At 53.3% G+C, this 25161-nt stretch overlaps 11 protein-coding genes across 11 annotated transcripts; 5 read left to right on the top strand and 6 right to left on the bottom strand.

Annotated features, from left to right (window-relative positions):
* Positions 1-152: 152 nt before the first annotated feature.
* Positions 153-1326, top strand: ASPACDRAFT_51406 (triose-phosphate isomerase TPI1; the record flags this gene model as incomplete). The annotated part of the gene is made up of 6 exons (XM_020202476.1): positions 153-190; positions 283-562; positions 652-726; positions 855-967; positions 1028-1242; positions 1298-1326. 6 exons carry the CDS (start codon positions 153-155, stop codon positions 1324-1326), a joined length of 750 nt encoding a protein of 249 aa, XP_020057953.1.
* Positions 1327-1730: 404 nt separating this feature from the next.
* ASPACDRAFT_16490 (mitochondrial distribution and morphology protein 10) lies at positions 1731-3189 on the bottom strand (the record flags this gene model as incomplete). Its single annotated transcript, XM_020197166.1, has 2 exons — positions 1731-3037; positions 3093-3189. Coding segments are annotated over 2 exons (1404 nt in total), but the record flags the coding sequence as incomplete, so codon positions are not given.
* A 317-nt stretch (positions 3190-3506) lies between these two features.
* Positions 3507-4862, top strand: ASPACDRAFT_116509 (ribosome assembly factor MRT4). Its single transcript, XM_020195990.1, has 2 exons — positions 3507-3848; positions 3957-4862. Exons 1-2 carry the CDS (start codon positions 3655-3657, stop codon positions 4498-4500), a joined length of 738 nt encoding a protein of 245 aa, XP_020057951.1. The 5' UTR covers positions 3507-3654; the 3' UTR covers positions 4501-4862.
* A 715-nt stretch (positions 4863-5577) lies between these two features.
* ASPACDRAFT_41873 (U1 small nuclear ribonucleoprotein 70 kDa) lies at positions 5578-7039 on the bottom strand (the record flags this gene model as incomplete). Its single annotated transcript, XM_020200999.1, has 4 exons — positions 5578-6296; positions 6406-6502; positions 6565-6692; positions 6778-7039. The coding sequence occupies 4 exons, from the start codon at positions 7037-7039 to the stop codon at positions 5578-5580; spliced, it is 1206 nt and encodes a 401-aa protein (XP_020057950.1).
* Positions 7040-7517: 478 nt separating this feature from the next.
* On the top strand, positions 7518-8086 carry ASPACDRAFT_26602 (mitochondrial 54S ribosomal protein mL43; the record flags this gene model as incomplete). Its single annotated transcript, XM_020199435.1, has 3 exons — positions 7518-7556; positions 7625-7707; positions 7795-8086. 3 exons carry the CDS (start codon positions 7518-7520, stop codon positions 8084-8086), a joined length of 414 nt encoding a protein of 137 aa, XP_020057949.1.
* A 521-nt stretch (positions 8087-8607) lies between these two features.
* On the bottom strand, positions 8608-9723 carry ASPACDRAFT_41871 (putative RING finger domain protein; the record flags this gene model as incomplete). The annotated part of the gene is made up of 4 exons (XM_020200998.1): positions 8608-8619; positions 8677-8751; positions 8809-9546; positions 9676-9723. The coding sequence occupies 4 exons, from the start codon at positions 9721-9723 to the stop codon at positions 8608-8610; spliced, it is 873 nt and encodes a 290-aa protein (XP_020057948.1).
* A 716-nt stretch (positions 9724-10439) lies between these two features.
* ASPACDRAFT_77326 (pre-mRNA-processing factor 19 family protein) lies at positions 10440-12103 on the bottom strand (the record flags this gene model as incomplete). Its single annotated transcript, XM_020204940.1, has 5 exons — positions 10440-10903; positions 10968-11431; positions 11492-11924; positions 11986-12030; positions 12091-12103. 5 exons carry the CDS (start codon positions 12101-12103, stop codon positions 10440-10442), a joined length of 1419 nt encoding a protein of 472 aa, XP_020057947.1.
* Positions 12104-12391: 288 nt separating this feature from the next.
* ASPACDRAFT_77325 (DUF4604 domain-containing protein) lies at positions 12392-13367 on the top strand. Its single transcript, XM_020204939.1, has 2 exons — positions 12392-12620; positions 12669-13367. Exons 1-2 carry the CDS (start codon positions 12590-12592, stop codon positions 13142-13144), a joined length of 507 nt encoding a protein of 168 aa, XP_020057946.1. The 5' UTR covers positions 12392-12589; the 3' UTR covers positions 13145-13367.
* A 422-nt stretch (positions 13368-13789) lies between these two features.
* Positions 13790-17611, top strand: ASPACDRAFT_116502 (GTPase RIA1). Its single transcript, XM_020195989.1, has 4 exons — positions 13790-14784; positions 14838-16370; positions 16469-16797; positions 16881-17611. Exons 1-4 carry the CDS (start codon positions 13880-13882, stop codon positions 17258-17260), a joined length of 3147 nt encoding a protein of 1048 aa, XP_020057945.1. The 5' UTR covers positions 13790-13879; the 3' UTR covers positions 17261-17611.
* An 808-nt stretch (positions 17612-18419) lies between these two features.
* On the bottom strand, positions 18420-19193 carry ASPACDRAFT_26670 (exosome non-catalytic core subunit CSL4; the record flags this gene model as incomplete). Its single annotated transcript, XM_020199440.1, has 1 exon — positions 18420-19193. One exon carries the CDS (start codon positions 19191-19193, stop codon positions 18420-18422), a length of 774 nt encoding a protein of 257 aa, XP_020057944.1.
* Positions 19194-19512: 319 nt separating this feature from the next.
* vac8 (protein anchor VAC8) lies at positions 19513-22137 on the bottom strand. The gene is made up of 6 exons (XM_020204938.1): positions 21685-22137; positions 21496-21622; positions 21318-21431; positions 21025-21270; positions 20221-20970; positions 19513-20159 (listed from the first exon to the last, which is right to left on the bottom strand). The coding sequence occupies exons 1-6, from the start codon at positions 21856-21858 to the stop codon at positions 19828-19830; spliced, it is 1743 nt and encodes a 580-aa protein (XP_020057943.1). The 5' UTR covers positions 21859-22137; the 3' UTR covers positions 19513-19827.
* Between the last annotated feature and the right edge of the window lie 3024 nt (positions 22138-25161).

Here is a 25161-nt window from a genome sequence, read left to right as displayed (position 1 = left end):
TCATTTCTTCTCGTCTTCCTCTTCTCTTCCTCTTCTCTTCTCCTTCTTTTTCTCTCCTTCATACTATCCCTACTTTCAATCCACCCCCTCACTATACCCCCCTTCTCGTCTCTCTTCTCGTCTCTTCCACTCACACAACCAAATTATCCAAGATGCCTCGCCAATTCTTCGTCGGTGGTAACTTTAAGATGTACGCTCTCCCCCAATCCCTGCTCAGCTTGCAGCAGCAGATAGAAAAACAAACAAATCGGAGCCAAACTAACACTCAATACCCAAAAAAAGGAACGGTACTGCCGAGAGCATTACCTCCATCATCAACAACCTTAACAAGGCCAAGCTCGACGAGTCCTCTGAGGTGGTCATCTCCCCTCCCTCCCTCTACCTGCTCACTGCCCGCGAGGCTGCCTCCGACAAGATCGGCGTTGCCTCCCAGAACGTCTTCGACAAGCCCAACGGTGCTTTCACCGGTGAGATCAGTGTCGAGCAGCTCAAGGATGCCAAGATCAACTGGACCATCATCGGCCACAGCGAGCGCCGTGTCATCCTGAAGGAGAGCGACGAGGTATGTTTTCCATGTCAACCAATTGACATACTCTCCTTTAACATATCATAATCTCCAATGGCTTGGGCTAATATTTCGGTGTTTGTTAGTTCATTGCCCGCAAGGTCAAGGCCGCCATTGAGGGTGATATCAGCGTCATCTTCTGCATCGGTGAGACTCTTGAGGTATGTGTGGATCCCTCTGGGTAGTAGTGGCATCACTACCCCACTTTGTAGCTCCTAACCCCCCCCATTGAAGCTAGTACTTGACTTTGGTGGTGGTAACGATGTGCTGACATGTTGGGAATCTACAGGAGCGTGAGGCCAACAAGACCATCGATGTTGTCACCAGACAGCTCAACGCCGTCGCCAAGGAGCTCTCCAAGGAGCAGTGGTCCAAGGTTGTCATTGCCTACGAGCCCGTCTGGTACGTTGCCGACCTAATGTAACCAAGTCGAGTTTCAAAATGCTGACATTCTCCCAACAGGGCCATCGGTACCGGCAAGGTCGCCACCACCGAGCAGGCCCAGGAGGTCCACGCTGCCATCCGCAAGTGGCTCTCCGAGGCCATCTCCGCCGACGCTGCCGAGAACACCAGAATCATCTACGGTGGTTCCGTCAGCGAGAAGAACTGCCGCGAGCTGGCCAAGGAGGCCGATGTCGATGGTTTCCTCGTTGGCGGTGCCAGCTTGAAGCCTGCCTGTACGTTTTCCTTTCTCCTGAATCGATGCTTGGTCCACAAACTAACTGCCACCAGTCGTCGACATTATCAACGCTCGTCTGTAAGCACATACGACTCTCGTCTGATAACGTGATATGATACCCGATCAAAGTGCCAGCAACGTCAATCCCCTAATCCGACATGCTGGCCCTGCTGGTAGGGGCTAATGTGAAAAGCATCTCCTCCATGCAAGGCGGGGTACCACCTCCCCCCGCCTCTACTATATGAAAGTGCATATACCGATGAGGACATATGTCCATCCAAATACCACAAAAATCTATATTTTCTTTAGTCTCGAATAACCAACTTCAGATAACTGCTACGCTTCGTAAAATCCAATAATTCAACATATGTACAGCTTCTCATACAGCCAAACAGCTCAAGAAGAATACAAAACCGAAATCCCCACTCCATGCCAATAAGACTTCCCAACCCCGGCACTACCACCCCCGGAACTCTGCGCCCCGGCCGCACTCAACGACGAGAGTGACGAGAGCGACGAGGCAAACGAGCTTGGCCCCAGCCCCACACCGGCACTAACCAACAGCTCCTTCACGCGGCCCTCCCACAGCAACCGGACATTCCACGACTGATCCACGCGAATTTTGAGGACAGATTCATTCGCTTCTTCTTGCCCGGTAGTCTTTCTGACCAGGTGTGGTTGTCCCAGGGGATCCGTCTTCCGGACGGGAGAAGAAGGTAACGGGGGGTGTCTCTCCCCGCGCATCTTCCGTCTCGCCCATTCCAGCCCGTCATCGTCGGGATCATCCGCGGGCGCCGCGCGCCGACTCTTCCGCCACAGTTCCATGCCGGCGACCATCTCGCTTTCCCAGCTGTAGACGTTGAAGCCAAAGCGCGAGCTGAAGGCCAGGTTGGGCGAGGCGCGCAGGGAGTAGGTCGTCGAGAGGGAGCCGGTTAGTGGTGTGAGGGTTAGAGTGAGGGTGTAGGGGAAGGTGGAGATGGGGTTGTTGCTGTTGCTGTTGCTGCTCGCGCTGCTGGTGGACGAAGAAGAAGAAGATGATGATGATGATGATGAAGGCACATCTGTTGCAGCGGGGAGGGTACTAAACCGTAACCCCGTGGACATGCCAATTAACGAGGAGACGGGGGAGTAGTACGCTTCCGCGCCGGCGGAGAGGAGGGACAATGGCTGTGTTGACGCGGTGGTGGTGGTGCCGGTGGAAGTGGCGCGGGGATCCGGCCCGAAGTTCCAGAGGCCGCGCCACCCGAACAGGGCGTTGTCCGTGCTGAAGAGGTACTCGTTGCTGTACTTGCCGGTGTTGTGGGAGAGTTGTGTGAGGAGGGAGGCCTGCGGGGCGGATTTGGATAACGGGGGCCCCCGCGTGGAGCAGACGGCCAGGGAGAGCTGCATGGTCGGGGAGATGCGGCGGAGGAAGAGGGCATTCAGGGTGGTCGGTGGGGGGAGGTGGAGGGTGGCGTGGAATAGGGTGGCTTTTTGGGAGCGGCCATGGTTTCTGCTGGTATTATCGTCGCTACCGGGAAGGTGGTTGAGGTCGTCAAGGATGGAGTCGACGCGGAAGTTCTCGATTGGGGCGACGGGGGCTTGCACTTGTCGGTAGCCGGGGGAGAGCTTGCGGAGAGGGATCAAGGCGCTGCGGCTGGCGGCGTGGTTTAGGGGTACGGTGCTGAAGAGGTAGGATACCGAGCCATCGATCAGACCAACCGTGCCGAGGGTGTAGCTCGTCGCGAAGTGCGGCGTGGACAGGGAGGAGAGATGGACGCGGAGACGTTCCGGCGTGGAAAAATCAAGGAGCGCTAGACGAATATCATGAGTATGATGAATAATAAGGGGCTCCAAGGTGGGACACACACTGCGCAGTCGCTGTCAACGACGAATATGAATTGTCGCGGTTCCAGTTGGTCGCCTCGGCGAACGCAAGTTGGATGTAATCCATGAAGTCGAGCATTGTCGGGGATAGAGACAAAGAGATTCAATTGAACGTAAGCCCGCAAATCAATCGTGCAGCATATACACTCTACGACATGCTGATTCGTCTTCGCAAACGGCCTCGTTCCAAAGGAGAACAAAAAAGAGCAAAAGACAAGATGGAGTGTAGTAAGTCGAACGATGACGAACAGAACGAGGAGAAAGACTTCCAGTTCCCCATCAGCTCGTTTCTCCAAGCGGACTAGCGGGGAGTCGGGACGGATAAGACCCCGCATCAACGATAATCCGGCTGTTATCAAAAAGTCAAAAGACAAGAAAAAAATCACTGGATGGGAGGATCCACTTCACTTCCAGAACCCGAGTTCATATTTAATTTCTGCTTTTCCCTCCCTCCATTCTGCATCATATCCAGGGGAACACGAAGGTGCTGTCTAAAAATACGAATTTTTCAGTTATATAATTCCCTTCACACCACACCGACACAATGCCCCGCTCCAAGCGTGCCAGAGTTGTGCACGAGTCCAAGACCGCAAAGAAGTCGCACAAGGAACAAACCAGACGCCTATACGCCAACATCCGAGAATGCATTGAGAAATACGACCACCTGTTTGTGTTTGGGGTTGATAACATGCGCAACACATACCTGAAGGATGTGCGTACGGAATTCGCTGATAGCCGGTAAGTCCATCCTCAAAACTCCTAACCTTATTGATGGTTCCGATTATCACCATATCCCCAAACCTTTCTCAACCTCAACTAACAACACTTTCCCCCCCCCCAAAAAAGACTCTTCTTCGGCAAAACCAAAGTCATGGCCGTCGCGCTGGGCCACACGCCGGAGAACGAAGCCGCGCCGAACCTGCACAAGCTGTCGCCGACGCTGACGGGCGCCGTCGGCCTGCTCTTCACCTCGCGCGACCCGGCCACGGTAACGGACTACTTCGACAACTTCCGGCCGCTGGACTACGCCCGCGCGGGCACGGTCAGCACGCGCGCCTTCACCATCCCCAACGGGCTGGTGTACTCGCGCGCGGGCGAGATCCCCGCCGCCGAGGACGAGCCCGTCAGCCACACGATCGAGCCCGAGCTCCGCAAGCTGGGCGTGCCCACCCGCCTCGTCAAGGGCAAGGTGATGCTGGAGCTGACCGACGATCAGGAGGGGTACCCCGTGTGCCGGGCCGGCGAGGTGCTCGACTCGCGGCAGACGACGCTGCTCAAGATGTTCGGCGTCGTCTCCTCCGAGTTCCGGGTCGCCTTGAAGGCGCACTGGACCCGGAGTACGAATGAGGTCGAGCTGTTGGCGAAGGATGAGGATGGCATGGAGGAGTAGTTGACGAACCAGAAAGAAAAAATGAACCAACTCAGGAATACCTATCCTCTTTTATCATTGTTTTTTTTTTCTTTTTCTATAGGTCTGCGGGGCGGGTCTCTTTCATATACACCTATTTTTTTTTCGTTTTGTTTTCTGTTTCTCATTTAAGAAAAAGTTTCATTTCCCTTTTATTTATGATTCTCATTCAATTCCCCCTTCCCCGCCCGTGTATAGAGACTGAAGAATAGAAATTAAGTGCATCGGCTTGGCGGTTAAGGCTGGTTTGGTGCCGGCGCATGAGCATGAACAGACACACTGCACAGTGCCTTTAATTTCAATGGGTCGAACACAAGCCAAATGAGGAGGTAATTTATTACGGCCAGCCTGGTCTTGGGGTCTAGGCCTGAAAACGTTTCATCAGAGCTCTCCCGGCAAGAATACTACAATGAGCACATTATATCGAGAAAACCTATTGCTACTATCCACCATACCCTGACGCTAGTAACGAATCATTACCTTGATTTTTACCTCTGTGTGAAGATCCCTGGTATCGGTCATTGCTGATGGAAAACCCTACCTGATCTTCTTACCTGAACGTCCCAAATCCCGACCCAACCACGATTCCGCCTGAAGAGAATGTTAAAGATCTAACGTACATACTTACCCCACAATGAGAGAGTAACGGCCGTAGTAAAGCCCAGGAACAAACATAAAGCACAAAGGACATGAATGTTAATGAAGACACGAGAGAAAGAGAAGGGAGCGGAGTATGACGAGCACTGATAGGAAATTGCGAAGCGTCTGATGCGGGAGTAGACATCAATCGACTTGATGTGAATGAGACGTCTGCTGGTGCTGCCGTGGATACCTCCTGACAAATGTTATGGAAAGATGTTGCGACGTTCGACTCTCGTAAGGAACTGCCTAGTTGGTTGTCTGACTGACTCATTGACGCCCAGGCTCTTATGATCGAAGGCGGTGTTGGCTGGCCTTACCCTTGTCGACGCGGGAGGACGAGAAAGGAGATCAATCAGGAATACCCACCACCAAACGGTCATTGGATACTAAGATGAGGAAGCCCTCCGTCAAAGCAGTTCAGTACCTTCTCTTGGCGCGGGGGTCGTCGTACGAGTCGTCCTCGTGGTATCTCTTGCGCCCGTAATCGTCGCCACGGCTTCCATATCTATCGCGCTCGCGGTCACGGTCGCGGTCGCGGTCGCGGTAGCTACCGCGATGACTGTCCCGATCACGGTCTCTGTAGCGATCACCACCCTCACGGTCCCGGTCCCGGTCTCGGCGGTCGCGATCACCGAAGCTGTCCCGGGGTCTGATGGGTTCACGGTTGCTACCAGTGCCTCCCCGGTCTTCACGGCCACCAAATCTGCCACCTCCACCGGGCCCACCGGGGCCACCGGGGCCACCAGGGCCACCAGGGCCACCGAAGCCACCACTGCGTCCACCTCCGGGACCCGAGGGAGCGTTGGGAGGAGCCTGTCCGCCGAAGCCGTTGCGGCCCCCTTGGTACCCGACACCGCCGCGAGGACCGAAACCACGATCGTTACGGAAGCCTCCCCGGCCGCCTCTGCCACCGCCAAAGCCACCTCGGAAACCACCGCCAAAGCCACCGGGGCCTGAAGGAGCGTTGAAAGACCCAGGTCCAATGGGCCGGGAAGGCAGAGCCTTGGTGTAACCTCGTCCTCCAAGACCACCGCCAAAACGACGGGGCTTCCAACCCTTGACAGTCCGACCACGCTCAACATCTACCAGAACCCGGCGATCCTTGATGCGAATGCCATCTGTCTCTTTGTAGGCCGCTGAAGTTCGTCAAGAAAAAAACACTAGGTTAGCAATCAAGTAGCACGGGAGATTATTATACCAGGAGTAGTCATCCGGGGTAATCGGCGACTAGATCTGTAGCAATACCTTTCATGTCCTTTTCGCGCTCATACACGATGAAAGCATATCCTCTGTGCGCTTTCTTCGAACCCTTTGGCGTTACGGTGTCCTTGACGATACGAATCTGGTGATGGTCAGTTTAGCTACTCCGATAAGCGCGCGTTTGGGAGACTCAGGTAACCATACTCTCTCAATAGGGCCAAAGCGGCCGAACTCCCGCTCCAAGTCCGACTCCTTGACATCGTAGCTCAGTCTGGCAACGAAAAGGGTCCTGAACGGGTCTCCGCGAGCTTGTTGGTCATTCGACGGATCATCTGTGGCGCGCCAACGGATATTAGCAAAACCGGCGGTTCACAATACATCAAGAGGTAGGAGAATATTTAGAAGAGAGATGCATACATCCTTCGAGCCCTTCTGTGATTTGCTTCTCCATGTTTTCCTTCTTCTCCACCTTCTGTCGCAACTTGCGCTGAATCCAGCTCTCTGTGGCATTGTAGGGGACCTCCTCTTCGTATTGCTTCAGCTCGGGCAGGAATTGCGCGATCCCACCGATGGAACTCTTCTTGCAGTCCTCAGGGGCCCGATTGATGGGCGTGACATAGCGGAGGGGCGGGCGAGGCTGGAACAGCGCCAGAAGCGGAGGGGGGAGCTTGTCCGTCATTTTGCGCCTTTGTCAGGTCACAAGAGGTTTCGGATGCGGGAGAATACTCGAAAACTCTCTAGTCTATTATCTGACGGAGACCATCCAAATGACTGGGGATTTCTTCGGATGTGTTGAAGAATCAAATCGAAATTCCCTCTTCTTTTGACTCCCGACCTTCTGTGGGTGGGGTGAGATGAGATGAGGTAAGTGTCGAAGCTCCGGGAAGTACTGAGTGTTGGATTCGAGTTTCGCGTCGTGGTCGTCCTTTCCACGGGCTCCCGCTAGTACCAGGTTGAGTTCCAGTTGTCTTGGCACCGGTCGAGAACCGCCTAGTCGCGGTAGCCGAGATTACCGCCCTGGCCAATGGTGGGCGGGGATCTCTCGGGTGCGCCGCGCCGCTGAAAAGTCCCCGACCAGGGTGTCACGGGTCTGGAGATTGAAGTGTGGAAAGTCGTTCGACCGGCCAAACCAGACAACGGAGACAATATACAGCGCCATGCCTGTCCAAGGGATCCGGACGGTGACGACCGCCAGAGTATGTTCTATTTCTTGCCTCTAGACGCCTGAAGTATCCTGAAGAATTGGACTAACGCGCTTGTTCAGAACGGTGTCGGAGCGTTTATCCTACAATGCAAGCAGTTGGACTTCCACTACTGCGACTGGGCTGGTAGCTCTCGCGGCATGGTGTATGTCTCTTCCCCAAGTAGCCAGTCTGAAGTGGCTTGAGAAGCATAATCTGAAGGCATAGACTGACGGTTCTCAACTTTACACAGTTCCTTCCTCAAGCACCACCTCCCCTCTTTCGCCAAAGCCAACCCCCAGATCGAGATCCGAGTATCGCCCCGGCCACACAAGCACCCCGTCATCAAGGGCCACTATATCAACGGCCGAGAGAAGGCGATCTGTGTACGCAACCTCGAGCCCGAGCAGATTTTCAACAAGGCGAATCTGCTGAAGGCGGCCAGCGGCGAGAAGACGAAGCGCACCAAGAAGCCCATTACGAGTCTTAACGAGAGTGTCAGAGGTATCTGGGACCCTTTCCACGGTGGCCTCAAGTCGGTGTAAGTGGAAATTGGGTATCTGGTTACTGCAGTGGTGTTACAATTTGGAAACTCTTTTTGTTTGGTTTATTCGTTATGGGCTAGCTTGTTTTCATGCTTCGGCATTCCCTTGTCCCGTGGGGCAACCCCCAACGTGGTTCTGTCTCGCAATCGGATATGTATCATATGTACAAATTGCTTTTTAAATTGTTTCTACGGGTATGTGCTATGTGGAGAAGCGTCATCTAAGTATATTGGAACAATATCATTATCCACATGTATATGCAAGGCCAATGCATATCGTACCCGGACCAGAATGGCTAAGACCGATATCGACAAGAAACATGGTGCATCCCTTCGACCAAACCGGGAGGGAGGAATGAACATTAGAAATGAAAATAAATTGGGGTATCCTGATGCATCGTGGTCATATGTTATGAGAATGTGAAAGAAGCCCTGCAGTTAAACGCCAGCGACATGCAACCAAATGCAAACCTGTTCCCATGACTCCCAAATCCTGAAAAATGCAGAAAGATGGACAATGGGTCAGAGGTAGATCTGAAGCATAGCTTTGTGTGAGCTGACCGGTTTGCCACACTCTGGCACCTGACATACAGAGAATGGCTTCGTGGAGGACAACTTCTTTGATTTGGCCTTGGAGCGATGGTGGGCACAACGGCCACAATATACCTGTGCACGTTAGCAGTGGCCTTGCAATGGTCGAAGGGAATGAGGAAGGGTACGTACATGTCCACATTGCTTTGCTACCCATATTTGCTGCCTAATCTCGTCGCCAACGCCCAGCTCCCCATCGCAGTTGGGGCATACCACAACGTCATCCTCTTCAAGGGTCCTTGTGAATCCATCCGGTGGAGGGCTCGGCGGCTTGTAAGCGCTCGCTGGGGGTCTTTCAGGTCTTCTCACGTCAGGTCTTCTCATGTCGAAATTAAACGTCAGGTCAATAGCGCCCGCTGGATGCTCTCCAATATATGATACGTCCACATCTGGTGGCCGCAAGACTCGATGTCGTGCGGGGAACCTGCCCTGTGACATGTTGAAGATCCTTAATAACTGTGGTGCCCATTCTGGAATCGTCGAGGATGGAGGAGGTCGTGAAGGCCGAGCGGTGGCACCAATAAACTGTACCTCCGGGCTGCTGGGAGGTTCATCTTGAGTCAAGTCTTCATATTCTTCTTCCAGATCCACCACTACCGGGGCCCTCGACTGTGAGATTTGTGTAGAGTGATCTTGGTGGTTATTCCGAACATCTTGAGTTGCGTTGGTCTCGGGAGGATCTGAGTCCAGGGTCAAGTCGATGACTTCTTCTGCGTTGGGGGTCGCCGATGTAATGGGCCGACGAAAGTCAAAGCCATCTCCGGGATACCGCCGTCGTGGTGGCGAGGGCGGAGGAAGCGTCCTGGACGATGAAGATTCGCCGCCGGAGAATTGTGGTGGTGTAGCTCTTGCTATTTCATGATGCGGTCGCTGCAGGAAAGGTCAGTTAGGTTATCGATAACTCAACGAGGCCGAGATGGATGTACCCCGCCTGAGGGGAGATATTGAGGGCATGCGGCAAACTGGGCGGACTAGCGGGGAGGGAAGGAGACTACCAACCTTCCTTGGCCTAGAAGTCACAAATTGAACACCTGAATCGTCACTCATGATGGGCATCCGAGTGGAAAATAAACAGCAGATGAGGCCCCAAGCGAGGGGAAGTGAGGAAAGGGAGAGAGAGAGAGGAGAGAGAAGTGGAGAGAGAAGAGAGGGAGGTTGTTATCAAAGAAAGGCCGAGGCGGAGTTTAGGCCTCATTGCCGGCGGTAGACGGTGGAGGCCATAATGTTGCTTAGTAGGCAGTGGAGGTGAAGGAATGAGAGCGGTTAGAGGTTCATTTCGATCGTAGGTAGTCCTTTAGGTTTTTTGGCTTTTGGCTGGGTCCCGGCATATCGGCTCCCTTGGGTTTCTTTCCCTCCGGTTGAACCGTGGTGGTGATTAATCAGGTTAACCAAGGGCTGGATAGTTAAGTTATGTACAGGACACTGACTGTACGGAGTATGTAACCGGTGACGCTGCGAATGACCTTTTCTCAGCCGGGATTTTTTTGCCCGCTCCAACAACAACTGGCCAAATATGGGTGACAACTCGGTTTTGTTTCTATGTGATCAGGAACCACCAACATTTCTTTTGTTCTGTTTATTCTGGTTCTTTGAAATTTATTGATCCGGTTCATGGTCTGGCTTGTGGGATGGAAAAACAAAACACAAAAAAAAGACCAAGCAGAGACGCCATTCACAAATGATCAAATGAAACCACAGCCAGCTAGAATTACAGAATAATCATTGTTGATTTTGGATCCAAGTTCACCAGGTATCACACAGAATTACTGTGCGGTAAGCTGAGTCACACCTCCCTCAGTGTTCAGCGCCACAATGCTCTGAGCAGCAGAACCCCAGACCGCTGCCACCGCGGGTACGGCGCTCCGCAGGGACTCCGACCACGATTTGGCCGCCTTGGAGTACTGGTTCACCGTCAACCCGCTGGGTCCGGCCGTGAGCAGGAATTGTCCGGTGTAGTCCCAGTTGATAGAATCAACCTGGCTGCCTGTCTCAATCACCTTGATCTCCTGACCGTTGCGAAGATCCCAGATAGACACAGTGGTGGAGTTCTCAGCCACGGCAGCCAAGAAAGTACCGTTCTCGGAGAAGAAGAGACTCTTCACAGGGGCGGGCATGGCGAAGCTCGCGGCGGCAGCACCGGTCTTAACATCGAAAATCTTGATCTGACCATCCTGACCACCGGCAGCAAGGAGGTGGCCATCGGGGTGGAAGTGAATAGAAAGGAGGGCTAGATCAAGTATCGAGCGTTAGTTGAATTCCACCCAGTAAGGGACTTCCAAAGGGCTGCTTACAAGCATCGCTAAAGATCTGGGTGATAACGGAGTTCGTCGTCAAGTCATACAGCACGTAGCTCTTATCGGCACCAACGGAAGCAACGATGTCGCCAGTGGCATGTACAGCCACAGCCGTTGCGGCTCCAGCGTGAGAGTTGAAGTTCGCAATCTCGGTTCCATTCTCAAAGACTTTGACAGAGCCCGTAGACGAAGCAATGATAGCCTTCTCACCAGCCCATGCAGCACTAGTGATGGGTCCACTCGCTGGCAGGACTTGAACCACCTGTTTCTGGGATACGGAGTACACACTGGCAGTACCGTCTGCGCCACCGACGATAGCCAATTCACCGGACGAGTTGACAGACAACGTCTTTGCGCCGGGCTGGAGAGTCTCGGAGGTTTGGGTAGGTTTGAAGGCGGAGATCGCTTCACTCGTAGCCCAGCCCTCGGGGATGGGACGCTTGCGACGGGTCTTGGAGAGCCTGTTTGCAAGTGAGTCAGCAGTGGGCTCCTGCCAATTAGTCATGGCACGGAAGACTTACGCAGCCTGTGTACTTTCCACGCGAGCGAGGACGGCTTCGGGCAGACCGGTCGAATCCACCTGCATGGCCTCACCAGCGCCCTTGGCACTGACAGTAACCTTAGATAGTGCATCGCGGGCTTCGTCCCTTTCTTTCGTCAACCGAGCAATCACCCGAACGGCGGCATCGTGCTGGTAGAGCGCCGTGCTCAATTCCTGCCGGGTCTGTGCCAGAGTCTGTCGTAGCGTGTAGGTCTCAAGAGCCAAGGCATCCCACTCCTCCTGGAAGACGCTGAGCAATGAGGGGATCGAGGTGAGGGTGGGGGGTCTAGGCCGGACAACGCGCTGGGACTTGACTTCGATGAGTTCGTCTGCAGCAAGCTCCTCCCCATTGACGGGGTCCTTGCCGTTCTCCGCAATGTACGCCTCGATGAGTCGCTTCTCGAACACACTGCCTGCTGAGACGTCAGATACGAGTAGGTCGCATTGATGCGCACGCGAGAGGGTGCAACGTACCGCTCTTGGGCGAGACGACGGGCACTTGTGGTGCCTCTCCTGAGACTATTGGCAATTTTTTGTCAGCATCGAAGCTATGCAGACGCGTAAGATCCATAGACTCACTTGCGCACAGCATGTTTATGTGAATGTGATGGTTGATGGGGAGGTTGTTGGTTGAAGGTGCAGCTTGCGGGCTCCTTTGGACTTTTCGACCTCGCCCGATTTGGATTAGCCGCACCGCAAGCCTGATCGCTGACGATTGCTTGGCGGTTCAACGTTACCACTCGAGCTCCTTCTTTTCGACCGATGGAGCTTTAAAAAACAAAGTATTGCCTTCTGGCTACCTTGGCTCTTGATCACAATTCGTTTGACAAAGAATTTTACACAGCATTGAAGTCAAATCTCACCAAAAAACGGAGTGATAGCGTGGCTTTCTACGTCACAGCAGTGGACGCGACACTAGAACTTAAGAGGTTCCCCACACCCTTGCTGTGAAGCGCTATTGCGGCCGCGTCTGAGCTGCTATGATAACAGCCCCAAATCTCATATTCGTACATTTGGACAATATCACTACATTCACTCGTGCATAGCTAACAGACTACATTTCTGGCTGGTCACAATCATGTCCTTCAAGTCAAAAGACCTCGCCTACGGTACGTTCGACCCCATCAACACCCGGAACTCAGAATAACCTGTCGCAGAGGCCAAGGAGCCGGCTTTTCTACAGAGACTTAGGAATCAATACGGGGACAACTCGGGTCGCCTTGAGAGACCCGTTGCCCGGCCACGGAAGCCGCGCGAGGAACACGACGACGATGGACCTACCTACGTGGACGAAGAGAGCAACGACATCATCTCCAAAGAGGAATATGAAGCTCTTGTGCGAGGAGACAAACCCGCCGGGGATGATGACCAATTCGACAAGGTTCATAAGGACGAAAACAAGTCCGCAGGCCAGCCCGGGGAGGGTAGTAAATCAGACACTGGGGCTGAGACATCGACCTCCAAGCAGAACATGGCCGAAATTGGCGGGCCACGAAAAAGAAAACAAGCCAAGGTTATCGGTGAAGATGCTCCAGCCGCAGAGAGTGAAGACACCAAAAAGAAAGACTCGTCGGGCGTGCGAAAAGCGAAACAGAAGAAGAAGATCAAGCTTTCGTTTGACGATGAGTCATGATGACAGATTTTGACTCATGAACATAGCCCAACAAATGATACCCTAGATCTCAGACCAAATGCTCTATTGCGCTGTATGAAGAGAAACCATCTTAGCCAGACCTTGCTGGCATAGTAGTTGATAAGTGCAGTGGCGGTCCCGTAGTTTGTAGTGACTGCCAAACCGAAGCAATTAATAATCAGGAAGTGCGTGGAATCCACCAACTTCCTATTCATCCTTCTTTTAAATCATCTCAAGCACAATCTTATCTATCAGTTTGTTTTAGCATACCTGACTCCAGTTCGCGGGGCGGAAAGAAGAGAGTCAGGACTCTGACGCAGGACCAAAATCCCGAGGCAATTTTTCCCCCTCGAATTCCGCAGCGAACGGCGGAACCAAAAAACCAACCCAGCCCGTTCATTCAATCGAACCTCACTCTTGAAACCGTGGGAGCTGTGTGGCAGCACCAATCCGTCTTCAAGATGCCTGTTGTTAATGTAGATGACCTCGTTCGTCTACAACGGAAGCCCAATGATGTCCGGAATGTGAGTTCAGTCTCAATCTACCCCTCCATCATCCCACTTTGCATGACATGACGTCGGACTTTCTTGCGCACTCGTTTCTTTGTCGCAACACAGCCAGAACAACGCTAATGCTCACATTCAGATCTGCATTCTCGCTCACGTTGTAGGTAGCAACCCTAAAAGAAAAATCTGATCCTGTGGCCGCAAGGGATCTTAAGATATACAAGTTAATATGATACAGGATCATGGTAAAACATCCTTGACGGATAGTCTGATTGCCACCAATGGTATCATCTCTCCCAAGCTGGCGGGCAAGATCCGCTATCTGGACTCCCGTCCAGATGAGCAGCTTCGGGGTATCACCATGGAGTCGTCGGCCATCTCTCTGTTCTTCTCCATGATGCGCCGTCCCGCGCCCGACGCCGCCCCCGAGCCCAAGGAGTATCTGATCAACCTGATCGATTCTCCAGGACACATCGATTTCAGCAGCGAAGTGTCGACTGCCTCGCGCCTGTGCGACGGTGCCGTCGTTCTGGTCGACGCTGTCGAGGGCGTCTGCAGTCAGACGGTCACCGTGCTGCGTCAAGCCTGGGTGGAGCAACTGAAGCCCATTTTGGTGATCAACAAGATCGACCGACTGGTAACGGAGTTGAAGATGAGCCCTGGCGAGGCCTACTTGCACATGAGCAAGCTGCTGGAGCAGGTCAATGCGGTGATCGGAAGTTTCTACCAGGGTGAGCGCATGGAAGAGGACCTGCAGTGGCGGGAGCGCATGGAGGAGCGCCTCAACAAGAAGCAAGATCACGACGACGAGCAAACGACTGAGTATGAGGAGAAGGACGACGAGGATCTGTACTTTGCACCAGAGAAGAACAATGTCATCTTCTGCAGTGCAGTCGATGGCTGGGCCTTTACAATTCGACAGTTCGCTGTGATCTACGAGAAGAAGCTCGGAATCAAGCGTGAGATTCTGGAGAAGGTCCTCTGGGGAGACTATTATCTTGATCCCAAGACCAAGCGAGTCCTTGGGCAGAAGCACCTGAAGGGCCGCGCTCTCAAGCCGATGTTCGTCCAACTTGTGCTTGACAGTATCTGGGCAGCATACGAAGCGACGACTGGCGGAGGTTCAGGGCGGGGGTAAGAGATGTAACCTACACACGGTCCCTTGTTCGTTTACTGACCGTCAACAGCGATCCAGCCTTGTTGGAAAAGATCACCAAATCTCTGAACATCAGCATCCCTCCTTACATCCTACGCTCCCGCGACCCTAAAAATATCATGACCACCCTGTTCTCGATGTGGCTGCCTCTTTCGACCGCTGTCCTGGTCTCTGTCATTGAATACCTTCCCAGTCCGCCCGCGGCTCAAGCAACCCGTCTACCGGGATTGATTGCAGACTCCCCGGGAGCAGACTTCGTCGACCAGAAGGTGAAGGACGCAATGATCAGCTTCAAGACGGAGCCGAACGAGCCAGTTGTGGCCTACGTCAGTAAGATGGTCGCCATCCCGGAGAGTGAGCTCTCCTCGAGCAAGAAGCGCTCTGGTACCACCATGTCTGCGGATGAAGCGCGGGAGATTGCCCGCAAGAAGAGAGAGGAGATCGCCAAAATGCAGGCGGAAGCTGGCGGTCAGCAGCAAGACGATTTCTCTCGCGTGACGTCCGCCCTCGAACGGACCTATCTTGACGATGCGCCAGCTGAGCCCGAAGAGAAAGAGGACCCCGAGCATTTAATCGGGTTCGCACGTCTCTACTCGGGTACGCTCTCCGTGGGAGACTCCGTGTATGTGATCGCTCCCAAGTTCAACCCGGAGAACCCGCATGCCAGCCCCGAACCCCAGAAGGTTACAGTCACCGATCTGTATCTGCTAATGGGACGAAGCTTGGAGCCCCTCCAGTCCGTGCCGGCGGGTGTTGTTTTTGGTATTGGAGGTCTTGCTGGCCACGTCTTGAAGACGGGGACGCTCTGCTCGCAACTTGAGGGCAGCATCAACTTGGCGGGTGTTTCGTTGAACACTCCTCCAATCGTCCGCGTTGCCCTGGAGCCTGTGAACCCGGCCGACTTGAGTAAGATGGTCACCGGCCTACGACTTCTCGAACAAAGTGACCCTTGCGCGCAATACGAGGTCCTCGACAGCGGTGAGCATGTGATCCTGACAGCTGGTGAACTGCACTTAGAGCGTTGCTTGAAGGACCTGCGCGAGCGTTTCGCCAAATGTGACATCCAAACCGGTCAGACCATCGTGCCCTACCGCGAGACGATCATCAGCGCCCCTGAGATGGCCGCACCCAAGAATCCCGAGCTCGGCCGCGGCGGCATTCTGGCCGTGTCGCCCTCGAAGCAACTGACCATGCGACTGCGTGTGGTGCCCCTGCCATCGGCTGTCACGGAATTCTTTTCCAAGCACGTGGGGACCATCAAGCGACTGCAAACCCAGAAACGGACCGCTGCGGAGAACAAATCCGGCGGCACTGACACGGATGGTACGGCGGAGAGCAGCCAGCCCGTGGAAGCCAGCGAAGCCACCACCGAGGAAGCCCGCGAGGCGACGCTCCTGTCGCTGCAGGAATTCCGCGCCGAACTCAACAAGATCTTCGACGAAGAGGTCAAAGAGGACAAAGAGCTGTGGAAGAACGTGGTTGACCGGATCACGGCCTTTGGGCCCCGACGAGTCGGCCCTAACATCCTGGTGGATGCTACCACCGTGAACACCTGCGAGAAATTGTAAGTCCAGCCAGCAGCAGCCAGCAGCACCCTTTTCTCCCATCAACCCTTGCCCTTGTGATTCATTAAGCTAACGTTGAATCTCAACACCAAAAAAGCCTTCTCGACGACCCCAAACAACAACCCACCGTCACCGCAGACACCACCAACAGCCGCGAAGCCCTGATCGTCCGCGACTTCAACGACAAGATCGCGTACGCCTTCCAACTCGCAACGGGCCAAGGACCCCTCTGCCAGGAACCCATGCAAGGCGTCGCCGTCTTCCTAGAAGAACTCTCCGCGACCTCCACCAACGGCGAAGACCTCGATCTAGGCCGGCTGACGGGTGAAGCCATCCGCCTCGTGCGCGAGAGTATATCACAGGGATTCCTAGATTGGAGTCCCCGCATCATGCTTGCGATGTATAGTTGTGAGATTCAAGCGTCGAGTATGTTATCCCCCCCTCCCCTTTACAAACCCCCCCCCTTACCCCCAAATCCCTCAAAACACAAAGCTAAACTCCCCCGATAGCCGAAGTCCTAGGCCGCGTCTACGGCGTCATCACCCGTCGCCGGGGCCGCATCCTCTCCGAGACGATGAAAGAAGGCACCCCGTTCTTCACGATCCTGGCCCTCCTCCCCGTGGCCGAGTCGTTCGGGTTCGCCGACGAGATCCGCAAGCGCACGTCGGGCGCCGCCCAGCCGCAGCTGATCTTCGCGGGCTATGAGGCCCTCGACGAGGACCCCTTCTGGGTCCCCGCCACCGAGGAGGAGCTCGAGGATCTGGGCGAGTTGGCCGACCGCGAGAACGTCGCCAAGCGGTACATGGATGCCGTGCGCCGGCGGAAGGGCTTGGTCGTGCAGGGCCGGAAGTTGATTGATGCCGAGAAGCAGAAGACTTTGAAGAAGTAGATCTTTAGATCTTTTGGGGGGGTGGGTGCTGTGTATAGGTTTAAGAAATGAAATCCGTCTTTAAGGGTTGGTGCTTTGTGTTGTTGTTGGTGGTGGTGGTGGTGGTGGTGGTGATGTTGGATTAGTATGATACGGTCGTTCGACTGTAAGTATAGCAATGCCAAAAAGAGCTTGGAATACAAAGATGGAAGAGAGCTACGCTACCCTGGTGGTTTTGTATGCTATTTATCGGATGTGCACGTCATTGATGGGTGCTTTGATCTCTCAAGTTCGAGTGGCAGATAGTTCTATTCTACTCAGTAATCCAGTGAAGCAGTATTGCGTGCTGAATCCATGATCAACTCTAGCGTCAATTCCCCAAGCATAAGGATATCGAATTAATGCGAAACGAATAGTACCTATTTCCGCAAACAGGAAGAGTGGCTAACACTTCGATTGATTCAGATATACTCTATTCTAGATTCAATCCTAATGCAAGAAGCCTCGATTCCACCAGGTATTGACTTTTCCCCGAAGAAAATCTAGTAGCCTAGTTGGTGCAAAGTGCACTGCCATATGTACAGTCGTATGGATTCTTGCCCATCCTACCCGCCGCTCGAGAGTGCCAGCAACGACATTCCAGATCCCTGCGACACCAGTCTCAACGGTACCGGTGTTGTGTAGCAGGCTTGAGACGGCGCATACCGCAGCCTGGAGCACGTTCTACAGGACCGGACACCGGGGGTCGCATGCCAGCAGGGATAGAGTGATTGTGCCTGAGACTAGAGACTTCCTGCTCAAACAAAGTTTCCCATTCAAGTCACACAACCAGCCCACAGCCATGCATCCTCACGCGAAACAAGAGGCATCCCCCAGTTCCAGGAGTTTTCACCCCCGGCTAAGACCAGCAAACCGCTGTACTGTAGCCGGTAGCCGAACCCTCAGGAAGAGAATTTGGTTTGGTTTGAGGCGAAATCATTCATGGGACCATTCCGGAAGGCGAGACAAGACAAGGCAAGATGAAATGCGGACAGACAGATGGGCTTGGTGCACCCAGAAAGCTCAAGACTCAGCCAAGCCGAGCGTCCCTTTGTCGCAATCCCACCCCATCCAGCCATCCACCACTCCATCGACTTCATCATTATCATAATCATAATCATCGTCAAATCACGCAGGAGCCTCAAAACGGCCGCGCAACCTTCCTCAGCTCCGCGGCTCCCGTGACAGGATCCCGCATCTCCTTCCAACTAACAGGGAACATCATATTGCCCGCCTCGCTGCGCGCCATCACCACCCCGAGGTCGTTGCGCGCCGTCGTGAGGTAATAGAAGCTCTGGTCGCCCAGGGAAATCACAGTGCCACGCACGATGTCCCCCACGCGGAACATCTCGTCCATGACCACGCGGTCCTTCTCGACAGCCCGGACGTCCTCCTTGCGAATGAGCGCCTGGAACCGCAGTTCGTCCGAGTTGCTGTGGTTCTCCGGGTTGGCGGCGGAGGAGAGGATCGCTTCGATGTTGTCGTTGTCCGAAGAACCGCCGGTGGGGGTTGTCGTCGTGGTGGTGGGCTGCGGTCCTGACTTATTGTTGCTGGCTGACTCGTCGAGCACGACGAGGATGGAGACCGTGGCCTGTCGCTTCTGCACGCGCGTCACGCGCGCGAGCACAATCGAGTCGACGGCGGGGAGAGTGTTGTACCGTGGTTTGGAGGGGCCGGGAGCGGTGGACTTTGGTGCGGACGGAGAGGCAGAAGGAGCAGCTTTGCGGAGGGGGCTGCGAGAGACGCTCAGAGTGGACTTGGCGGTTTTGGAGCTGGCGGGGTTGACGAGAACGGGACCGGCGATGGAGGCGTAGATGTTCGCATTCTGCACATGAGTACCGGGGCCTGCGGCGTAAGAGCTCACAGGGGCCAGGCGCTGGCCTGGAATGGCCAAAGTTGGTAGTGTGCTCGTCATTCGGACCGAGAAGCAACTGATGCAGCTGAAGAATGAATGGTAGAAGGGGAGGCTGTCTGTTGTTCGGTAGGTGTGGAATGATGAACCGCCGCAGAGCTTGACTACTTTTTCAGTTTGGTGGCGGAGCTCCGGACGGGAGAAACTCTTTCCCCGCTCAGCTATGGATGGACATACAGAACAAACACAGAAAGGTACGAGCATTCACACATGACATCATCGCTCCAATATCTTTAATGATAAAAAGCAAATCAAATCAACTATAGATAAATGATACGAGCGAGATCTACTCTTAAGTACATAGTAAATACAACGTTAGTCGCAGATGACTCGTATGTGACCCAGGAGCAACTGCAGGTCACATTTTCCAACAAAAACAAATCAGTTTCATCACTCACACCTAATGCTCGCTGACATGATAGAATAATAGATAAGTGACACCGAATCATATGCTCGCTTAACACCTGTGACAAGTATAGGTCATCGTAGCAAAACATCCACATAACAGGGACACTCAAGGTATAGTAGGTAAGACAGAAGACACGGGGAAGAATCGAATGATTATCAGTTAGAAAAAAGAAGACAGAAGTAGTGAGCTTCGAAAACCGGCGTCAGCGCTCGAAAAGACGAAATTAAATTAGCCTTCTACAAGGGTCTGCTTGTGACCACTCCCCAGAAACTCGAGGCATCGCCGTGCCAGCGCAATGACCTCGCCTTCACCCTCATCTGCATCTTCTTCGTCAGATTCGATGTTCTTATCAGAGATCGACTTGACCATCTGAACAATATCATCCGATTTGGCAATGTACCCGATCAATCTCGGGTCATCAGATTCGAGAAGTTGTAGCAAAGTCCAGATAGCGATGTGCTGGAATGTCGGGTCGCCGCTTGCCAGAAATCGGCTAAGGTAGCCGTGAATGCCACCATTAGGATCCGCCCAGTCGCGCACGAAAATCGAATAATCTCCCACTATCGCACGTTAGTCTACATAATCCGTATTATGAGGCCCGTAGGCTAGCGGCTCACATACCTTTGGATGAGAGATTGCCCAGGGCTGCGGCACTGTTTCCTTGCACCTCAATGCTCTCAGACTCGGTGAGAGGGATCAAAACATCAAAGACGCCAAGGTTCAGAAGATGAGGCTTCAATTCGTCGCTGAGGGCCAGCACAGCGATCGCAGCCGTCATCTCAGATTGTACGCTAAGAGGGACACGAAGAACCAAGTCCTTGCACTTTTGAACCGCTCCAGCCTGAAGGACGAGCTCCTTGTTACGGTCAGAGCTTGCCGCCAGATTCCGCAGGGTGGAGATGGCGTGACATTGTATCTCCTCATTGTCGGTCGAGCCGAGCAGATCGACCAGAGGTTTGAGGAATCCCGCGTCGATGATGGGAGATTCGTTGAGGGGGTGTATGGAGATGTTGCGAATGCATGCGACGGCGGAGAGGATCAGGGGCAGGTAAGAGGACTGCAAGAGTCGTAAAAGCGGCGAAAGTCCCTTCGCGCGCACAATCTCAAGCTGGTATTTTTCATCGGAAGCCAGGTTGCGCAGTGCCAGAGCAGCTTGACATTGGACCTTTGGTGTCGAGGAATCCATGAGGTGCACAAGCGATTGGACCAATCGAGACTCGGTCTGCGCTAGTCGCTTGCGGTTCGACGAATCGACGGCGATATTGCTCAAAGCAGTAGTGCAGTAATATTGTACATCGACATCGGAGGAGGATAGCAATTGGACCAGAACAGGAATGGCGCCTGCGTTGACGAGTTGTTGTCGGTTGTCATCTGCGCATTCTGTTAGCGAGGTTGGGCTGTCGCTGTTGTAGTGAGGTGTCTGACCCGAGTGTGTCATATTCAGCAGCGCGCCAGTCGCATTACGCTGTACTCGCATGTCCTTCGATTTTGCCAGCCGGATCAATGGGCCCAATGCGCCGGAGCGGGCGATTTTTGCCTTGTTATCCTCATGGGTAGCCAGGTTCGTAATACAACCAACCGCATTACATTGGACCTCGACATTAGGGGACATCATCTGCCGTATTAGAGGAGCCAGACCTCCCAACGCGACGATCGAGACCTTGTTCTCCGCTGGACCCAATCAGCAACCGCGATTGTGGAGGAAGGGAAGGGCCTACCGTTCACAGCCAAGTTTCCCAGTGCTGCACTGGCCGCCCGTTGCACTTCGATGTCGGAGCTCTGCAGTAAGAAAAGGATAGGCTCGAGAGTGTCCCGATCGACTTCGCGTACATCTATGATCGGGTAACTCAGCCGTCAGCTCATTGCCGTAATCAATTCTGTGCGCGTCGTACGTACCTCGCTCTGTGACCTCAGCGAAGGTCAGACTTGCACTTCGCTGAAGTTCTACATTGTCGGAATACACCAAAGTGCTCAAGGCCCGAAGAGGCTCGCCATTGAAGAAATCGATCTCTTGACGTTGTTGCTGCCGCACATGTGTGAGTGATCCCCCAGAGATAAGTTGACAGCGTGAGAGACGGAGCTTACCGCATCGAGAAATTGCAGCAAGTCAGAGACTGCTTCGCGTTCATTGTCTGCCAAAGTGGATTCATAAATCCCATCCCTAGAGCGACCACCGATCGAACCGAGGCATGCCGAGATATGGCACCAACGGTCCACTGTCGATAAGCAGGACAAACAAGCGCTCGTAATTCCACTCATGTCTTTAGTTGTAGAAGCCCGCAGGACCAGGAAGAGGCCCCGCAAGCAATGACTTCAAGGACGACAAATGGCGATAGGACGCCTAAGTACGATCGTAGACTGAGGGACAGACACTCGTCTCGGTATTCTTGCTTCCTTGTTGTTGTCCTTATTGCATCAAGCACGAACAAGGCGGTATACTTGTATGGACAAGAATAGCTCGCAATAGAGATTAACGATCGGGGATCGATAGGATGAAGGAGGAAAGATCGAATAGGCGATAGAACAACAAAGAAGGGGCCGGGGGGGGAGGCTCTGCTGATACTAGCGGCTGGGAGATTGCGAGGCGGCAGGATGGATGGTTAAGTTCGGTTAGTGAGCACCGCTTTTAGATAGAGAAAGCGGCGGATGGGGAGGTTGATGAGAGAGCAGAAATGTCCAAGTTTCTTTGTCCCTGTCCCTATCTATGTTCCCTACCAGTCCAGCGGTCGCTTTTATACGGACATAGAAAAGTGGCCCGATCGGACAAGAGGATGGTGAGGGAGAAGATCGGATTCAATGATCGCGGAGAAGAGGGAGATGGGGAGAGGGAGAGAAATGGGGGGGAGAAGGGAGTTGGGGGAGGAAGAGAGAGAGAGAGAGCTTCGGGAATGGGGAAGGGAAAGAGAGGAGGAGGAAGAAGAGGAAGAAGAAGAAGAACTGGAGAAGAGAAAGAGACGGCAGCTCGCAGTAGCGGGTAAGTCACTGAGCAGCAGCAGCAGCAGCAGTTGTAGCAGTAGGTAACTAGCTAAGGTACTGTGTAGTTAGTTACATTACGATAGTGGAGGTTGGTAGGAAGCTAAGCAAAGCAAGCAGGCAATTACAGTAAGCAGGCAAGAGTGTGCAGTGCGCACTCCATCATCTGCCAGTCTGAGAAAGCTCCACCGGTCGGAGATCTTTACAATCAGTCTACAAGTATTACTCAGTACTCAGTAATTAGATTCCTCACCTCCAAGGCTTCCTTCTCAGGAACAACCACCTGCAACTGCAATGAGACTGCACTATCCATGAATATCCATCCAATTGACCGGACGATTTCAAGTTCCAGGTTCCCCAATTTCTACGGAGACCAAATTACGTACTACTTTGTGACTCTGTTATAGCAGGGTCTGACTATTGTTTATCTTTCCCTCTCTCCGTCATCGTCATCTCGTCATCTCTTCTTTCTTTCTATCTTCCTTCTCCCACCGCTTCTTGCTGGCCTGATCTTTTAATCGCAACCCAATTCAAAACCACCCTTATTATGGCTCTTATGGTTCACTAAGTGATAGTCAAAGTCTCTACCGATTCTATACGCGGCGAAAATGTCCTCTTCCTTCAAGCGAACCAATCGAACCCGCCTCGTCCTTCACCGATTCCCTCGTTATCATGGGGACAGCTTTGCCCCGGTTCCACCTCGGAAGCTAACGGTTCACTCCATGATCACTACTACCCAGTACCCAGGGCCAATTGCGCCACTGGTCTTGGGTTGACATTCTTCGCGGTCGGCCAGCTCGACTATCCTGAATTGCGGTGAAACCTATTTCACACGATGTTCAGACGGTGAAGTTCTAAACAGCAACCTGAGTTCACCCGAAGGGTTGCAACATGATCGATCACCAGACAGATGGTGAATGACCTAGCTGGTGCCCCCATCATCACATATATATATATTGTTCGGGTGGTTGCAGCCGAGACGCTTGCTCTTTTACCAGCGGGGCGCGCACTCATATATGTCTCGCATTGCATTGTTTATTCCCATGCTTAAAAAAAGTCTGAACTATTGGAAGGTCTCAACGAGATAGACGGGACGCAGCTGTCGAGGTGATCAACCGACCAAGCCCTCCCGGTTTGTCGTCTCTATCTAGTTGATGTTCTGTCCACCCTCCACGGTAATCAACCCCACTATGGATGTCTCCCAGCACCAGCCAGAGGGATGCCAGTCCACCCCCCGCGCGACCCTCGATGATCGCCAATGGACAGGCGTATGCTGCGCTTCCACGTGAGACGATCCCGGCCGATGGCTGCATCACATGGAGGGCCGCGCCCGTGACCGGACCGAGAGGCGAACAAGCAGAGGCAGGTAGCTTGCGCTCAGTTCCTCCCCCGCAAAGCTAATCCAGCCTGAGATTCTGGGCCACTGCTGTAATCAGACGTCTATCACTTCACCACCTCCACTGATAACTCGTAGTTCTCCCTGCGTGGCTTGCCGCATCCATGCCTGGTAGAAATGAAGCGAGCTGTGGCGGTAAAGGCCAAGACGTTCTTTCGGTGTCAGTGGTTCTCACCCAAAGAAATGGAGCCCATGGAAATACTCCGTTGGGCAATGTTTGAGGATTCAATCGGTGGATCTTTGCTGGATGTGCAGGAACTAAGGTATCCATTGACGCGTCCAAGGGGAAATCCTCCGAACAGATGGTCCTTTGAACTTAGTGAGTTGGGTAAGAAGTAATCAACTTACTCGAAAAGCAGCGAGTAGTTCTTGGGTTGGAGTTTGTGAAGAACAGCGAACCCAGAGCAGTCAGTGTACGAAGTAGGTACTAAGTTCCATGGATCTTCTAGGACGGGATGAAGAGAGGGGTTGAAACTCATCTAAATGGTGCGATGAATCTATTTCATCTTCATCATCTTCCTCTCCCTGCTTCTCACCTCTCTGCGCCCGTACACATTAGCCCATAGTCCAGAGTCTACATTCCACTCGCCCCACTGGCAGTCGATCTTACCATTTGACTCGCATGGAGGCCATCTCTTTCCGGCATTCCAGTTTCATTCAATCATTTAATCAATCATTCATTATTGCCCGGGTCTGGTCCTGTTCTTGTTCTTCTCCTTGTCTGTTCTCGCTCTCCTGACTTCTTTTCCCTCCTTCTCTCTCGCTCGCGCGCGCGCTCTCTCTCTCTCTCTCTCTCTCTCTTTCTCCTCCTTCCCCTCCCTTTCCTTGCGCTCTTCCGCTTGTCGCATTGGAGCATAGATATCATCTTCGAGAAGCGCATTCATTCATCGAACCGATCGGAACCACTGACTGGCGCAGAAGACCCCAATTTAGGGCTGTCGCGCTGATCGCACGAGATCCAGTTTTGGCCGCTCCATCCATCGCCCAGGAATCGATCGGAAGGATCTCTTGTTCATTGCCATTGATAACTGTGCTTTGTTGTTGTTGCTGTTGTTGTTCGCTTTGTTTTCTGGAACAAACATATATATACTGCATACACACATACACACACACACGCACACATACTCTTTTCTCTTCTTTCCGGACTGGTGATTGATTAAATGATTGAATGATTATTACTATCTTGTCTGTCC

The sequence above is a fragment of the Aspergillus aculeatus genome (assembly GCF_001890905.1).
Source record: "Aspergillus aculeatus ATCC 16872 unplaced genomic scaffold ASPACscaffold_5, whole genome shotgun sequence".
NCBI classification, from domain to species: domain Eukaryota; kingdom Fungi; phylum Ascomycota; class Eurotiomycetes; order Eurotiales; family Aspergillaceae; genus Aspergillus; species Aspergillus aculeatus.
The sequence above is the reverse complement of the archived record's forward strand: the minus strand, read 5'-3'. Positions and strand labels throughout refer to the sequence as shown.